General features: G+C 48.9%; 5 protein-coding genes across 5 annotated transcripts; all 5 read right to left on the bottom strand.

Annotated features, from left to right (window-relative positions):
• Window positions 1-1,912: 1,912 nt before the first annotated feature.
• Window positions 1,913-4,504, bottom strand: Pdw03_4344 (diphthamide biosynthesis protein; the record flags this gene model as incomplete). Its single annotated transcript, XM_014675767.2, has 1 exon — window positions 1,913-4,504. The coding sequence occupies one exon, from the start codon at window positions 4,502-4,504 to the stop codon at window positions 1,913-1,915; it is 2,592 nt and encodes an 863-aa protein (XP_014531253.2).
• A 588-nt stretch (window positions 4,505-5,092) lies between these two features.
• Pdw03_4343 (Diphthamide biosynthesis protein 2) lies at window positions 5,093-6,802 on the bottom strand (the record flags this gene model as incomplete). The annotated part of the gene is made up of 1 exon (XM_014675768.1): window positions 5,093-6,802. One exon carries the CDS (start codon window positions 6,800-6,802, stop codon window positions 5,093-5,095), a length of 1,710 nt encoding a protein of 569 aa, XP_014531254.1.
• A 253-nt stretch (window positions 6,803-7,055) lies between these two features.
• Window positions 7,056-8,192, bottom strand: Pdw03_4342 (Maleylacetate reductase, putative; the record flags this gene model as incomplete). The annotated part of the gene is made up of 2 exons (XM_066100719.1): window positions 7,056-7,603; window positions 7,667-8,192. 2 exons carry the CDS (start codon window positions 8,190-8,192, stop codon window positions 7,056-7,058), a joined length of 1,074 nt encoding a protein of 357 aa, XP_065956119.1.
• A 5,337-nt stretch (window positions 8,193-13,529) lies between these two features.
• On the bottom strand, window positions 13,530-14,835 carry Pdw03_4341 (Nucleolar protein Jip5, putative; the record flags this gene model as incomplete). The annotated part of the gene is made up of 2 exons (XM_014675770.1): window positions 13,530-14,394; window positions 14,477-14,835. The coding sequence occupies 2 exons, from the start codon at window positions 14,833-14,835 to the stop codon at window positions 13,530-13,532; spliced, it is 1,224 nt and encodes a 407-aa protein (XP_014531256.1).
• A 422-nt stretch (window positions 14,836-15,257) lies between these two features.
• Window positions 15,258-16,742, bottom strand: Pdw03_4340 (Exoglucanase type C; the record flags this gene model as incomplete). Its single annotated transcript, XM_014675771.1, has 3 exons — window positions 15,258-16,022; window positions 16,085-16,468; window positions 16,527-16,742. 3 exons carry the CDS (start codon window positions 16,740-16,742, stop codon window positions 15,258-15,260), a joined length of 1,365 nt encoding a protein of 454 aa, XP_014531257.1.
• Window positions 16,743-17,121: the final 379 nt, after the last annotated feature.

The following is a 17,121-nucleotide window of genomic DNA, read 5'->3' as shown; positions in this document are numbered from 1 at the left end:
TCAACAAAAAATCAACAAAAATCCCACCCCCCCCCTGTCAGGTAAAATGTTTGCTTCGGAAAGAGACCGGTCACGCGTCGAGAGATCAAGGTGTTCACCGACATCTTTGGATCTTTCGGGAGCCCAAAATTGAAAATGGGACATCGGACCGCTTAGCCTTGGGAGAACAAATTTCGAACGTATTTTATTGGTGTAAAAAAGTATCAAAGTGACTGGACTGGTATGACGCCCGACTGTATAACGGGACCTAGCGTATGGTACTCCGTACTTCGTACTTAATTCCTACCTTCTGTACGGAGTATTCTGTACTCTGTGCTCTCGACGTACTCCATGGCTGTTATTCCAAATTCACCTGGTCTCCACTAAAAGGATGGCTTCCAGCGTACCGAAGTTGTCCCGCATCCAATCGGGGACGGTTAAATCACATCCGCGCCAACTGATCGGATATCTTAGGAGGCTGTAAAGGGGTGAAACGGAGTTGATACATCTCACAAAGAATCAGAATCAGCCAAAAAAAAAAGAAAGAAAGAAAGAAAACGAAAAACGAAAAAAGGGGCACCGGGGAAGCGGGTAGAATTGAAATTATTCCCAGTGATCGTCCGATCCACTCGAGTTGAAACTTTGCACTGCGATCTATAACGGAGTGCCGAGTACCCATATACTCCACTATCAGCATTGCCAGTCGACGTGTTTCTACGGAGAAACAGGCAACAAAGATACAGCCCCGAAGAATGACTTGCAATTCCAGGGGTAGATCGGAGGGCTCAGCCCGAGAGGGCTGAACGACACGGACCGCTTGACACCCTCTCAGATGACGGAGTACGGAGTTTGGACCAAGTACTCCGTAGAGCCCAACACTACCGGGAAGACCTCCACACCCTATTGGTCCAAATGGCTTATTCACCGCCGATAAAAGTCCCGTGCAGAGCCATAGACGTTGCATCTTGAGAAATCCACGTGGTGTGGATACACTAGCGCTGTGTCATGGCCGTTGTCCTTGACCGCATCCCTCGACCCATCTACGGGCCGACACGTTTTGAGGCGCTTTGGTACTTTTGGTGCTATGGTCGGGGTCACGTCAGATGATGAAACCGCAGTGGGATGTTCCTCGGGCACTAGGTTCGGGTATCTGATCGTGGGGGGTCTCTCAGTTGATCAGGGGGCTGTGCTTGTTCATCCCCCACCAGCGGACGGATGACGATCCTTTTAAGGTGCTTGATGAAACTAGTCTGCGATGTGCATGGAGGGTGCATTTTTTCCAACGCCGGTCGTGTATTGTTACTGGTAATGGGGTGTCTGGGCTGAGTGTGGTGCTATTCTTTTATACAACCCTGGACTGGCCAAGGATTCAATGTTGGAACCAGTCCAGGGGAAAGACGGGAATTGGTGCAAGGCCACAAGGATGACGAGCTAAATTGAAAGAGCAAGTGGTAAGAGAATGCCTGATGCTTTGAAGATATGCCCCCACACAGTCAAGCAGCATGTTCCTCTCATCCCATCAGACCATCCACTTCGGCAAAGAAAAAAAAGAACAAAGAAATCGTAAATTCTGGCACTGGTGCCTGCATCCATAGGCCAGGTTTGTCGTCAACGCAAGTCCTTTCCGAGGAACCGCCGGGTAAATGGTGTGACCCAGGTGCCCGATCTGCAGCCTCAGTCCGGTTTGAAGAGGGGGTGACAGAAGCAAGAAGGTGCACAATGCGCCGATCCACTTCGCTAAATACAACGCTGAGTTAGAACATGATGTTGATCCCCCTAGGGTAGATGGCGTCGAAAACATTTCAGAGTAGATTGATTCCCCTATGACGCCAGGGTATGTGATCGCTGAAGAAACGGAAAAAAACAAAAGAAAGATCTTGATAATCACAAAAGTCCGAGAGTCTGAATTGGAGACGGTGAGCAGTGCCTCCGATTAATGAGAGTCCTGGAGAAACCACTCAAGGTCATCGGGCTCGAAGTGTTCGGCGGATGTTTCCGCCGCTGCAATGTCACTTTCAAAAAGATCGGCGATTCCGTCATCAAAGGGGACCGTAATCCCCGAAGGCAGACTGTTGCGCCGCTCGACGAGGTCAAAGAACTCACCTGCAAACTCGGCCAGCTCATTGGCCACTTTGAGCTCCAGGATGGCTTCGAGCAACTGCATTTCCCTTTTCCATTTGCGGTCACGCTGAGCTTTTTCTTCCTGGCGACGGCGGCACAGGCTGTCGCGAGGTTGGTCCGTCATGCAATTGGGACACAAGTAGTTTTCCTCACAATACGAACACTTGCAGGGTGGGTTGGTATATATGCAATCCGCGCAGACATACACCTTGCAGGCTTTGCATTCTCGCAGATAGCTGGGGCATCTGGGGCGTGGATCCCTGATTCCGGTGATGGGATCAGCAGGGGGACAGAAGAAGGATTGGCAGCCTTGCCATCTTGGGGATTCGATTGTCGGCGAATCAAAGAAGGTAGAGGATGAGGACGAGGGAGAGGAAGAATGGTCAGACATAGGGGCCGAAAATGAGCGGGATGGTTGGTTGGAGAAGATAGAAACAGCAGCCGACTGATCACCAACATGTGATTCGGGTGTATTTTCCTCGTCCATGCTATCTTGACGTGAATCATCAATGAAGCTTTTGTTTGTCGAGTTAATAGGCTGTTGGCTTCTGAATAGTGAGTCGTACTCGGGAAGTTGGCTAGACATGAGGGACCCCGAAAGATTTGCAGCGAATCGATTTTGAATAGTTTGCTTTTCCGTCTCGAGGTCTCGGTAGCCACAGATTCTTAAACGAAGCCCCCGGAGGTCATGTTCAATGCAGAGAGGCTTGGAGCAGCTCTTGCAGTGCACCTTCCACTGTGGTGAATCGTAACATCCTTGGCACAAGTTACGCGGGCACGGTGAAACTTCTCGGTTGGGAGGACCTAGCAGCCACTTCATCATCGCCAGGTGACCCGTTTCAAGCGAATAGTCTGGCTTGCTCGGATCTCCGTACGCATACTTGGGGAATGTCTTGCTCCATTCACTAACAGTGTACTCTAGGTCCTCCCAACCTTGGCCACGAGGTAGAGGCACGGCTCGTACCCGGTCCACCTCACCATTACGAGGTCCGATGCTGATACCGCCTCCTCCGGAAAGGTCAGGCTTGGTGCAGCACCAATGGAAATTGAGAATAGGCGGCGGGTCCATCCCTGTACCCTGGGCTTGATTGGGATCTGCCAGGATACCCACAGGATCCTGCATTGAGCCTGGAGAGTGTGTGGCCCCAGGTGCCCACCAGAAGGAGTCCGGTGCATTCTGGTTTTTCTGGGAAGAAGATAGAGTGTTTCTGTGAAGATACGGCCGTTCGTGGGCGCAGCTCGCACATAGCGTTTTACGACATCCGACACAGTGCATTAAGACACTGCAATGTTCACACCGTTCTGAGATATCTTCGAGGCAGTTATCACAACGGATCCTGTCGACAAATTGGGTATGACTCCGGCGCAGATGGGCAGGTGTCATTTTGCCTTCACCCCAATCAATACCCTCACCAGTTCCTAATGCCTCACCATAAAATCCAGTGTCACGATTCTCCCACAGCTTTCCACCGTATACATGTGGCTGAGGGGTCTCAGAATCGGTTGGGCCGATCCAATTCCTAGATCTCCAGAGTCGATCAAAGACTACCCAAACTTCCGGAGACCCTGCTCCGTGCGGGAACCTTGATTTAACGTAACCGGCTCTGCGAGCGCATCTACCGGCAGGTGTGGTACACCAAGCGGTATCAGTCCAGATGCCTAGCTTGTGGCAGATGTTGACAAGTTCATGGGTCGACTCCGCGTCAGTGTCTTTTCGCATCAGTGAAGATGATAGATAAGGGCGTCTTCGATGATGACGACATCGGTAGGCGTAAATACTCTTGAGAGCAAGTCGTTGCGTTCCGGAAGAGTTGTCGATATTGTTCCCCATGTCAATGTCATGTTGCAGCGCGAACATGGTCAGGAAAGGAACGATGTGATATTTCAAAGATACGTTCTTGCAGCCTCGAACGGAGAGATGTACCAGCGTCTCCCGACGTGAATGCAGCACGGTTGAGGTTAGATTCTCTCCCGAAATGGCAGTGTTGTCCAATTCTAGGCTTTTCAAACACCTACTGAATGGCATCACCACATTCATCAGGAACATATCTAGGGCATAAGGTCGAGATTGACGCGTCGGGGCTGCGTCAGGGCCGCTTGGGTCATTTATTTGAGGATTCGGTAGAGTGCTTGAAGGGTATTGTAGGCGAAACGAGAGTGACTTCCATGCGGTCGGATATGATCGAAGGAACGTACGAAGGTAATTTGAAGTGTGATACAGCTTTATGATAGTATCGGTCGGGATCTGAAGTGACAGAGACTCGAATATGGGTGCATTTGTTGTTATCACTCGCTCAAAAGTGGACAGGGTTCGCTCATCTGAGATAACGGAGCGTTGCAAGGCATTTTCCAGCACCGTCAGGTGCGACGCTGAAATTTCACCAGCGATATTCCCCCAAGCCATGGTGTCAAGACCGTGATTCGTCATAGGTCCTGGGTAAGCAAAAGATGCCGGTTCTTAGATCGAAGATCGAGATGGCGCGAGGTCGCGAGCTCGGCGGTTAGAGACGCGGCACATGATAAGACAACTTGAAGATGCAATCGAAGGGGGGGGGAGCACACCCTGAGGTAAGCCACCATGCAAGGCCATTAAAGGTACACAGTCGATAATTGAAAAGATGGAGTCGCAAGGGCTGATGAATTGGGGTATCTGAAGGGAGAGGGAAAAAGAGAGGGGTATAAGAATGAGGTGAAAAGACGAAATCCCCAAAAAGAGGATAAAGCAAAGAAACAGGAGTTATTACTTGTGCCCCTATGACTCTGGATAAACTAAAAAGGGAGAAGAAACAGTGGGAGATGAAATTCAAAAGCTAAGCAAGACATGGTGATGCGCCCGTTGGGAGAGACCAGCGTCGTCATGTGATGGCCATCAACCCCCGGATTCTGATGATCTGCGTATGTTGTAATTCTTGGATTTCATAATGCAAAGATAAAATTGAATGCAATGATCGCTGAGTCTATTGCAAATGGTTTCTATGCTAGGCCATGTGGACTAGTGTTTGTCGGCTGCATCGCCTACAGTGTAGCCCCTCGCAATGCCCTTGCGCCCTTCCTTGACCATGGTACTATCCTCCGAGTCTTCCTCATCATATCGAATATCAAAGTCACTACCTAGACCCTTCCATGTCCGTTGCGATCGCAAGTATTCTGCCCCTGGTGAAACGGTACCGCCGATCATAGCCAAATCACCCTTAGCTCGTCGGGCCAATGCCCTAGCAGCAGATGGACCGGTAGTGGTTGATCCATCGACCTGGGAAGCGCGCGGCGCGGGATTTCGCATTGGACGGGAATGTGAGACGTACCGACCGGTGCGAAAGTCAAACTCGGGAGGCGCCGACTCGGGTTCGGACAGATCGTCCTCATCGGAGACGGTTGCGCTAGGGAATGTCCCCTGGTCATCTCTATTTCCGCTAACCTCCTGGGCTGGTGCGTCGAGCACTGCCTGGAAGTCACTCTGCCACGCTCCTGTCCACACCCGGTCTGAGTCGTCTTTCAAAGCCAGCTCCAGTTCGAATGGAGTGATGACTGGCTTCCAGAAATCCTTGCTGTCCACCAAAGAACTTTCCCAGCAGCCAATGACCACCCAACCACCAATTTCACTGAAGTTGGCTACCTTGGCAGCATTCAATTTACCAACCACGAACATGTAGCTCTTTTTGCCTGCTTCGGCAATTCGTTCCTTGACATATTCCACAATATGGAGGTAGTTCTTGACACTCAAAGTGTTGATAAGGATACCCCAAATAGGCACGGTGGTCAGAGAGGCAAGAGTTCCATAGCGGCGTCGCAAAACCGCGGCAGTCGAAGCAGGCAATGGCTTGACATTCTCATTCGAAAGGTCATCGGTAGGATAAATGTGGATCGCGGCAACGCGAGATGCTAGTGTCATCATGAGAGCTGTTGGCGGATCGGAGATGTGAAACAGTTGCCAGTCAGCCAGCGTTTCGGGCGCCTCTCGAACTGACTTGGGGACTGTGCGATTGGGAATCGATGAAGAAGGCTCATGAACGACCTCCGTTGCAAATATATTGCTATATCCCTCTTCCACCAGGCGGGCGTATACCGTAGGAACGTGGTCTGCAAAGGTAACATCGGCTACAATAATAACGTCGGTGGTTGGGTCAAGATAAGTCTCCTTGAACGCTCGTACCACTGGCTCAAGAGGGAGATTCTTATGTGTGAAGACATGGATCACGGGTAGCCGAGCTGTTGGCGACAGACAGGACCTTCCGTAATGCACAACCACATCTGCGTCCACGTGTTCTGCGGCCACTTCGTCAACGCAGCACGTCCCATATGATGTGTCGGCCAAGATGGTCAACCGAGGCGAGGTTTGTTCTGTTTTTACCTCCAGCTGGAGCTCAGTTACTGAATGAGCAAGGTCGGCATCGGCGTTGCTAGCATCGGTCTTGTTCGAGGGCTGTGTGACATTGGTGCCGACTTCCTCGCGTTCCAGGCCCCGGCTGAGCAGTTGAAATACTCGCGGGGCATCGGGAAGCATATCATCTGGGAACTGGAGAGCGATGCGCTTGTACCGTGCTTGCCGAATGTCCTTCAATGTGCGCTCGATATCGTACGTAATGGAGAGTTCATCGTCTGACACTGAAGCCGTTGGGTCTCGCGAGGCCACTGGAGTGGTTTCTTCAAGAATGCGATCATCAGCAGTTGACAGCACAGGGGCCGACTTCATTTCAGATCCCATTTTGTAAAAAACAAATTGAAAAGTGTGGTGTGGTATTGAGCCAAGGACGAGAAATTGCCAAAAGTTTTTGGAGAAAAAAAAAAGATCCCCCCACTTCACCCCGCCATGGATAGCGGGAAAATACAACAGAGCCCCATTGGCAGGCAACCCAACCTCCTGGTAATCACATTTTGGTGAAAAGATATTCGAATTTTTCTAGAGTCACAGGGCTATTTACGTATTTCCTTGGATCGACTGAAAAAGCAAACGAAATCTACAAGTTCGCCTGGGCTGGTTCTCCGGCCCAAACCCTGCGGAGCAATTCGCGGATCGGCGCTCGTTCAATCGGCCGAGGATTCCAGTAAGCGTTGGATATCGCACTATCAGCCGCTTTATCAATTTCTTCCTCCTTCATGCCGAAATCCTTCACGCCGCGCTTAACCTCAAGCTTAGTCAAGAGAACGTTTAAACCGTGGATCGCGTCACCGTTGCTATCCGGCAGGACATCGGCCAACTGCTTCATAGCCTCGGGGATGTAAGGTGCATTATAAGAAATGGCATGCGGAAGTACAGCGGTGTGAGTTTCGGCATGAGGAAGATTGAAGCTGCCGCCAAGTGTGTGGCACAGCTTGTGGTGAATGGACATGCCCACGCTACCTAGACATGTCCCGCAGAGCCAAGCACCATACAAGGCCTTGGATCGTGCAGATTGAGAAGATGGATTCTCGATAATTTCGGGAAGGGAAGATGCAAGTGCCTGTATGCCCTCGAGTGCCATCATGTTGATGATCGGGTTAGTGTTGCGCGCGTAGAGAGCTTCGACTATCCAGAACGCATTAGATTTGTGTATCATTACTTGGCGCAGATTAATGAGGTATATTTTACCAGCATGTGCAATGGCATTGACACCACTAGTGGCACTCATGGCCGCCGGTAAGGTCATTGTGAGGTCCACATCGTAAATGACCGTGCCGGGCAAGATTTCGGGGTCCGAGCGAGTTTTCTTTAATCCATTGGCAGTCTCACCGAGAATCGGGGTCATTTCACTACCAGCATACGTTGTCGGAATACATATATGCGGTAGTCCAGTGCGAATGCTGATCGCCTTGCCGAGACCAATAGTGCTTCCGCCTCCAATAGAAATGACTGAGTCGGCTCCCTGGGTCTTTGCATACTCTACAGCCTCATCTGTGACACTCGTGGGAGTATGCATGACTGCCTGTCTAAAACTACCGGCAATCTGATCCTTAAGCACCTCCTTGACTTTCTCGGCTTGGCTGACCTGTTGAGGTGTCGAGAGCACTAGCGGGGCCTTCACTTGCAGGCGAGAGATCTCATCTGGGAGTTTATGCAGCGTGCCGCTGCCAAAAATGACCCGGCCAGTGTTGGGATTGTACTCGAAGGCATCCATTTTGTGTTTGAATTTATCTGAGAGCGGGACTCGTTCTCTTATACTCCGAACCCCGCACCCCACCGCATTTGATGAACGTTGTGCCCATCCGTGGGGCCGTGGGGTTTTGTCGGCAGTTGTAATCTGGTAATTCTCCGAGTCATTCCAAGTTGGCGTTTTTTTTTTTTGTATTCACCGGTAGATTTGCCTATTCTTCGAGTACACTGCATTCCTCTTGTGTGGTTGTAGATGTTCTGGCCATGGAAATACCATCCTTCCACTCGTGCCTACTAGAGGCGTCCCTAATAGGAATCACCCATCATAGGATAGGTCTGCAGGCTTGAATTTTTAACTTAGTTTAATCTTATGGATTGAACCTGTTTAGCTACGATTTTGAAACACAAACCCTCGTATTTAATCAATGGCTATAAGGTAGCACGCACTAGCAACTTGGCCATATGCTTAGCGTTCGCGTCGAACGACTCGCTCAGATAGAAAGTGCATAAACCCTACCTTCCCCTATTTCGAATCATAAAATTTCATTCGGAACTATACTGAGAACTATAAAACAGAGAATCAAGGACTGCTATGCAAAGTATCTGTAGATACGTGGAGGAGAAAAGGAAGCTATCTACAGCATCTGGGATTGAAAAGACTGAGAGTAGTTGAGAGGAATGACTTCTCAACACCCCCAGCGGCTAGTACGTGGTCGCGAGATCAATGGTATGTTTCTAAATATCTAAATGTCAGCTGGAGATACACTTCCCCCGCTTAACTAGTCAATTTTTACTCTCTAGATGTAGGATCCACTTTATACTACTTTTAAAGCGAAGAAGTAGGTTAAATTGCTTAGTGCTCGCTCATGTTAAAATACACACTCGTGTTACCACACTTTTAGGGCCAGTCAGATTTTGGTATTAGTTCACGTCAGTCTCTATAATTAGACAGTAGCCTTTAATAGAAATCCCACTTGACACGCTTGGTGTAGGGAGTATCTTTGTGAAGGATGAAGGTGCTTACACCGGGAGTACCCAGGAAGTGATCGGCACGGCATCGTAGCCGATCCGAGGCACGGCACATGGTGGATGTAAGCACTAGAGTGTACCGAGGTCAGTTTCCCTGTTATCCAGGATCCCCTAAGTCTTGGCTCATTTTAACACAATACATTGTGTTCCCATCCTAGCCAGCGTATTTTTACCCGGTTGACAAAACAGTATACCTTTACAATCGTACGACACTGATAAACAAGCGAGTGACAGTTTGAATCCTTAGGGTAAGTGCTCCATTTAGTTCCTGGTTGTACTTACCGGCAGTTAAGGACCGCATCAAATAGCCTACTAGCAGATATCTACGTTCTCAACAAAGTCTCGAGTAGAGCGGATAATCGGGATTCGGGATAACTAGAGATAATTTAGGTTAGACACCGCGGCCTATAAGCCTATCGAACCGAACGAAGATAGCTAATAGCCGCTCGCGATAGGGATCGATAGTTCTATAAGGTTATACTACATCTTCTTTTCTCTGAATGACCCCGAAAAGAAGCCCTCGCTTAGTCTAGAAAATTTCTGGTACGCCAAAGTGGCATCATGAGGATCCGGGTTGATCCTCACGGAATTCCTAGTGACCAGAGACCCAAGTCATGTATTAAAATCGAGAAGAATCATTGTTACAAAAGAAGAACGTCCGTGATAACTAGTTGTGCGACCAATAGAATCCTCGAAAGTGACTTTATTTGCTCTTCCAGTACCATCTGATCCGTAAAAACTTCAACATTGATTTCCACTCATTCAGTCACCTTTCTATTAGTAGGCAAGCGGAAGTGGCGAGTCCCCGCGGCAAAGCCATTTCATTAAAGCGTCTTCGTATGATATCTCAGTCTATTGAAGATAAGAAACGAGGATCAAAACATCAAACCGACGTGCTTTGCTACCTCCAGTGTGTCTATACCCTCTAATTCGAGCTATTCTATAGAATTTAGAATCTGGACAAAGTGTGCGAGGAGCTCCCACTCTTGCTGTTTGGTTTTCTCTGACTTAGCGGTCTCAATTCGGGCCTGGTAGCGGCGACTCATTTCCTGCATGGTTCACGAGCATGATTTCGTGGAACCCATCTTCGCCATAAATTGCTTTCAGACCGTCAAAGAGGGCGGTGCGTTGGGTTTCTGAGAGGGCCACAAAATCTTCTCCACTGGCGTTGAGGAGCCGGTCATGAGTCCAGCCTTGGGGGTAGAAAGGCATGATTGGATTAAATCTAAGGTATCTTTTTGGTTGCGGTGAGTTATGGTATGTTCACTCTGACCAAGTGGAAAGACTACTGCGATTGTTTAGCGTGATGCCTTAGATGACTGAAACATGATCTCTTTTTAATACAACTCAAGGTAATCAAACAACCTGAAAACAGAGTCATCGTATTTTCGTATTCTTTCCCTTGGCAAAGGAAACCAGACAAGCTATGTACACCTCGGACTACATGTAGGATTACACTTATAACTGAGTCATCTCGCCTTTGATTATACCTGTGGATGCTTTGGTAGTCCCCCTGTCTCTGGAATTGAGGTTTCCAATGTTGCAGCTGAGATGCATGGAGTGATTTAAGAGGTTTGCATCTGAAGCTGATGAGATAATAGTAAGTGACCAATATACAGGTTAAAGTTGGAGATATCATTGTATACCTACTTAGGTGTGCACTATGCAAGACAGAGTCCAGGCCTCCTGAGCTTTGGAAGATCCCCACTCTCTGCGGTTCGTTCCGCTGCCAGTTGAGTGTCAAATCGTGACCTACAGGCCTGTCACATGTGGCATGGTAGCTCATTCATTGAGAGCTTTTGATCTCCTTGGCTTGGTTTTGGTCGGGATTTATCCCTGCCTCTTCTTGTTTTAATGAAACGGTTATTGGGCCTTGATTTTCGAACATCGTATCCCGTTAATTAACCAGTGACCCACTCGTCTTGATCTCTCGGTGGTACTTTCAATATTATCAATGTGAAATTGTTCTGTCCTGGTTGACATACTACTCGGCTGGTCCTCTGCAGTTTCGGACAACGATTCTACGAAGCCCAGTTTCACCACTCGCACAGAGAAATTCTTTCTCGAACCCTCTATCGAAATACGCTAAATCTATGATAGCCACATTACCCGTGGCTCCTTTTCTTCGTAGAAATTCAATATAGTTGTATATAACAGCACAAAAGTAGCTACTGTTTTAGGCTTTTATGGCTTGGGGGGCTTCTAGAAGGATTGTTGATCCCGTAAACAAGGCAAAGAAATGGGAGATCTTCCTTATCTGTTTACTAGGCCAGAGTTCGGATTCCAGTCTATTGACTAATAACCACTCTATTCCAGAGTGTTTGTGTAAGTGAGGTGTGCATCTATCATATAGTGCTAGTGGGTTATATATCTTATTCTGCATGACAGACTGTATTGGCAACTAGCACTCGCTGGACTCTGACTGAAGGGGACAGTACTGACGTTGGATCCGTTAGATTCGTTAGAGCCTTGAAAACGCACGATGGCCGCTAGCTCGTATCATAATGAAAACGATCTTCAGCCATACAACTTCGATCCTATAGATCAAGATTCGCAATTGACCCCCACTCGCGGATATTTCGGTCATGCCTCTACGCTAAGAAGCGCACTTAGTCCTTCACAAAGCGATTTCTCTAAAAGCAACCTGAAAGAGCTATCCTAAAACGAACTATATCGACCGAGACCACCCTGGTTATTCAAAGAGCATAAGCTTCCGACAAGATGGAAAGTCATAGTGGATAAGAATGTCAATTCACGAAATAACAGCCCTAATACCGAGTACCTTTTAGCTAATGACTCTAAGATGACTCTAAAAGGGTTTATTTAGAGAAGTGGTTATACGGGGAGATCTGAAACAAAGGAAGGGTGAGGTTAGACGACACATTAATTGTGATGTTGGTGAAAGATCACTTCTAACGTGACCTAATGTAGCGATTCAATCATCTTGATCGAATGTGCTATAGTGGAAAGATAGCTACTTAGTTAGGCAGGGCGAATTCTTTTTTCCAAAAATGAAAGCTGAACATTACATTTAATTTTATGAAAGATTGACATAAACATTTCTACAGAACTACCTTCAGTGGGGTAAAGAGAAGAGGAAGGTCATCAGTCACTAAAAAAGTGAGACACTCAACTAGATGCCGAAGAGAATTTATCTAGGCAAGAATCTGTTTAGCGACTTGTGTATAATTTGTTGTGTTACCCTTCTTCCTTGTGCCATATAAGCTCACATTGCTGGTAAAACCTATGATATGTGGAAAAAAGCGCTACGCGCTGAGGAGCCAATGTTGAAAATGTTTAATGGCCTTTATAGAGAATTGGAACACCCTATAGTCTTATAAAGACGTCCCCCTAGTGAGCATCCGACTACCGTAGGTGAAAGGATACGGGCGCATCTTATGGCCCATCTCTGGGGTTATATAAAGTCAAGTCCCGGTGTTGCATTTTCTGACTCTCAGGCAGAAAGAATCCGGTCTAGCTAAGATACGCACCTTAAGTCAAAGTCATATGATCCATCAACCATCTCGGCAATGGGATCATGCCAACGACGGCATCGTGATTTCAATCAATCCACTCCCTATCCCTGCCATCCAGGCAACGGGTTGGTCTCCAGATATGGACGAGTAAGCACGAGAAGCATGCCACGGATCTTGTTTTAGTGGTCCTCATTCCAACGAACTTCAACGCTTTACAAATGCAATTTAAACCTACTAATAAGGCCCTTTCTCAACCCAGTCAGCAAAGACGAAGTCACTAATGACTAAAATGCGATCGCGTCGCAAGTGGATCTGTCGACCATTGGAGAAAGATTAGAGTGTTAAACTACTCCGAAAGACTTTGTCAGCGATCTCAAGTTGATTTTCAACTGTGCACACCAAGTGTGCGGTCAAGCTAGAAATGTACACGTGGAGGCTCATCGAGGTAAATCCGGAGTGGTGTGACTTGTTTGAAGAGTGATTCGTGCTACTGCATTCATTGGAGTTACAAGTGTTGCTGCATGAAGCGAGGTTGTTGCATGGTTGGAGTCGGTACCGGGCGATTGGATATGGGGTGCTATATAGAACAAGCTGTCAATGATATCCATATTCACTGCGATGCTTGGCCCTAGCGCTTATTTGATATTTGAGAACAACCCATGGTCCTTGGAACAAACTGGAGCAAAGTAAGGGGAAAACATACAGAGTACATTCTCTCGAGATGGAGATGTGAATATTTTTTACTCCAATTGGTTCTTAGAAACCCTAACACCAACGCTGTGTACACTTTTTTTTGTATTCGGGCTGAACAATCGATCTGCAGATGTGGGTATCAGATAGTGGAGATTTTGTAGACATTAGTCCAGGTCGTGGAAGGCCATGACGTGCTGTCCACCACTGCGGTCCTTGCTCTTGGACTTCTTGCGCTTCTTTCGGTCTCTCGGATCCTCGCGAGGTTCCGCATCGCTGTCATCCGAGTCTTTCTCGTCATCACTGTCATCCATCATGTCTTCGTCACCAGATCCTTCACCGACATTGTCCTCGGCCTCGTGCCACACCTTGACGGTTTGGCCACCGCCAGAAACCATACGGCCCTCAACGTCAAAGCCTAAACCCACAACACCATCGATCTCATCGTGCACAACCTCGGCAACGACTTGGTTGGGTCCGATACGCACGAATTTCACTTTTCCGCTTGAGAGACCTGCCGCCACCACCTTGCCCAAGTAGTCAGGCCCAACTACCATTGTCTCGATGGAGTCTCCGCCATCGGCACTGCGGTCGACGTAGATCCGCTCATCCTGGTCATCCCACGCGCCCTTCTCCCAGAGAGTGACGATACCGCTAGCTCCACCGACAATGAGCTTTTCACCTCGGCTGGTTCCACTGGAGGGCAGACCGCCCATGAAAGCGGAGCTGACCAATTCTTCTTCCTGGTTCTCGCTGCGCACCAGAACGCCCCTCCGGAGATCCGTCACAGCCAAGGTTGTTCCACCAGTGGTAACCCACTGCTTGCTGAAGCCAGACGTGCTAGTTTCTGAAGCTGGCAGAGGGGTAAGAGAGGAGATGTAGTCATCGTGGGGGTGGTGCGACTGCTCAGGCCGCGCGGACACCTTGGAGTAGGGAATACGAAGATCGTAGAGGTGTAGAGCACTTGAGTCGGTACCGAGGAGAAGAGTTTGAGGGGATAGGGCGTGAATCATGGTCGGCGCATCAACAGAACTATTTGACATCGAGGAATGACCGGTCAGCTTAATGCAAAGGTCTGGATTGTGACGCTTGATATGCGGGAGTGTTCCTTTACCCGTTCTTCTCAAGAGGAATCACAATCTTGTTATGCACCTGACCAGTCTCGGTGCTTGCAGCCTTCACCATACCGTCTGTACCAGCCGAGTAAAGCGTCTTGCCATCCGTACCGAACCCTAGGGTACGGCAACTACCCTTGTGTCGCCGAGTTCTCCACATTGTGTCAATGTGGCCCTTTCCGGACCGGGCCGACGAATTCGATGCGGCGTCTTCTTCATCCTCTCCTTCTAAGGAAGGCAGTCGAAAGGTCTGGACGTGGCCCGAGGCCAGACCAACAGAGACTACAGGTTCCTCGGGGTGGATAGCCTGAGCGAACAGGTCCGAGGAAAGTGGGAGCGTGCAGACCGTGTCGAACATGATTGTGAATTGCGACAAAAAAAAGCAAAAAAAAAAAAAAGGATGAAGGCTTCTATAGAGCCGGGTTAACCTCTGAATTCGTATGAATTCAATCAGGAGAATTTAAGTACAAAAAGCTGAAGCTTGGGAGCTGCCCATTTTTTTTCTGCCAGGCAGAGAGTACCCTGACCGCCTTTCCTTACTTGTTCGAGTTAAAAACTGTCAAATGACATCAATTCAATTGTGTAACCACTCTGGTTCTAAGAAAGAAAGGACAAAATCAAGAATACGGACAACTGTCAACAAAAAAACTGATACATGCACTATTTACGATGTCTTCCAAATTGGGCATCTGCTGCCACTGGCTCAAGATTTTATGCAGCACGGAGACTCCGCCTTTCAGGCGTAGCCCAAGTTCAAAAAGTGCCTGTTATTTTGACTCTTTAGGAAGCGTAGGTGGAGCCAATGGGACCGACCTTGATGTTAGAGTAGGTCACCTTGGCCGAGCCTGACTCGTTCTCAACGGTCGCTGGGTCGCCGGAGGCTGTGTCGCATGTGCCGCGAGCAACACCAGGATCGGAGGCAGAAGCAGAGGTGGGGTAGGCCTCGCCGTCCAACCAGAGCATCTTAGCATAGTGGTCATCCCACAAGCTCATGACTAAAACCATGCCCTGGTCCAAACCCTCGCCCATGGTAGCCAGACCACCCTTTTGAGCGAAGATATCATCGTCGCCGAAGGCTTTCTTCTGGGCTGTGCAGAAGTCCGTGGTGATCGAGTTTCCGGTGACACCGCTGACTTCCGAGGCAGAGTTGGCAATGACCTTTCCGTTCTGCACGTAGACACGCTTGATCTCGCTGAGGGTGCCGGTGTCGGTGCCGTCGCTAGTGATGAACTGAGTGACCACGGTCACCTTGGACTTGGAGTCAACGGTCTTGCCGGGGCCGAAGAAGGTCTCGTTGCCCATGCGGAAGGGATTGTAGTCACATCCATCGGGATCGCAGGTTCCTGCGTAGCGGGTGGAGGAGTAAGTTCCGCCACAATTGTCGCCCTCGCACATGGTCTGTTCGGGGCTCTCGCAAGGGTGAGGTGTGTACGCATTGGAAATGCTGTTGGCTTCCCAGATATCCATTTCAGGGCAGCAAGATCCGTGGCCGCCGACACCGCTATTCTTGTCATTCTTGGAAGGTACCCAGCCATCCACGTTGGCCTGTTTCACGCATTAGTTTTTTGTCCCACGACCTGTTGAATTAAGCAGTATTAAGAGCTCACCTGTCCGTTGATGAACTTCAGATCACGAGGGCACTGAGAATCACAGTAGCCAGTTCCGTACTTGGCACCTGCCTTGTTGCCGTCGTACTTAGCCATGCCACCATCAGAGTCCATGGAAACAAAGTACAGAGCTCCATTGAGTCCGCAAGGCAGCTGGGAGGTATCCACGTCGAATGTGAACTCCTGGTTCTTCAGCTTGAAAATCTGGTAGGTACTTTCGTCCTCCATCAGGAACAGACGAGAGCCAACGTTAGCGCCAGTGACAAAGTCCAACGTGAGAGCATTGCCATCGGTGGTCACACCGTAGGTGCCGGCGTAGTCAGCGCCGTCCAGAGCGCATTTTGTGGCGCAAGTCTTATCGTCTGGGCAAAGATTCGCATCCCACTATCACCAAAAAAGTCAATCAACAGAACGCTCACCTTCTCAGTTCGGAGTTTCTTACCTGGTTTCCAGTGTAGCAGTTGGTGGAACCATCGACAGAGTGAAGCCAACGCCAGTTGGAATCAATAACAACAGAACCCTTCTGGTCGGTGCAACTGCCCTTGGCAGTGCACTTTTGCCATGTCAAAGAGGGATGGGTCTCAGCTTTCAATGTGCCAACCTGCTGGGCATGGGCAGCCGCCGCCAGGGCGGAGAAAAGGAGTGCGCGCTGATACATTGCTAATGAATGAGAAGAGTCGGTTTACAAAGTTGTCTTGTTATCTTGTTACCTGTCCTGCAGTTGATGAACAGAAAAAATTCTTGGGGTGGGGATAGATCTTTATATGTCTTTTCTTTCCATGAGATTGCTTTAAGTCATCCACGTGCAAGCCTTGAACAAGGTCCTCTCTGCATAGCACAACCGATGTGACGGATAGTGAGACCGTTGCTAAATTGGTATGGATAGAGAGTCCACAATCATCAAACCAGTGTCAACTTCCATACTGGGGTGACCTCCGATATTGTAGGTACATCGATTAGAGAGTGGAATCGGCGCCTGAATCAGGAAGGGAATGATCATCGCCGGATAACTGCGGTGACATGTCCCATCAAGACCC

Source organism: Penicillium digitatum, chromosome 1 (genome assembly GCF_016767815.1).
Source record: "Penicillium digitatum chromosome 1, complete sequence".
NCBI lineage: Eukaryota > Fungi > Ascomycota > Eurotiomycetes > Eurotiales > Aspergillaceae > Penicillium > Penicillium digitatum.
This window is presented reverse-complemented; position numbering and strand designations above follow the sequence as displayed.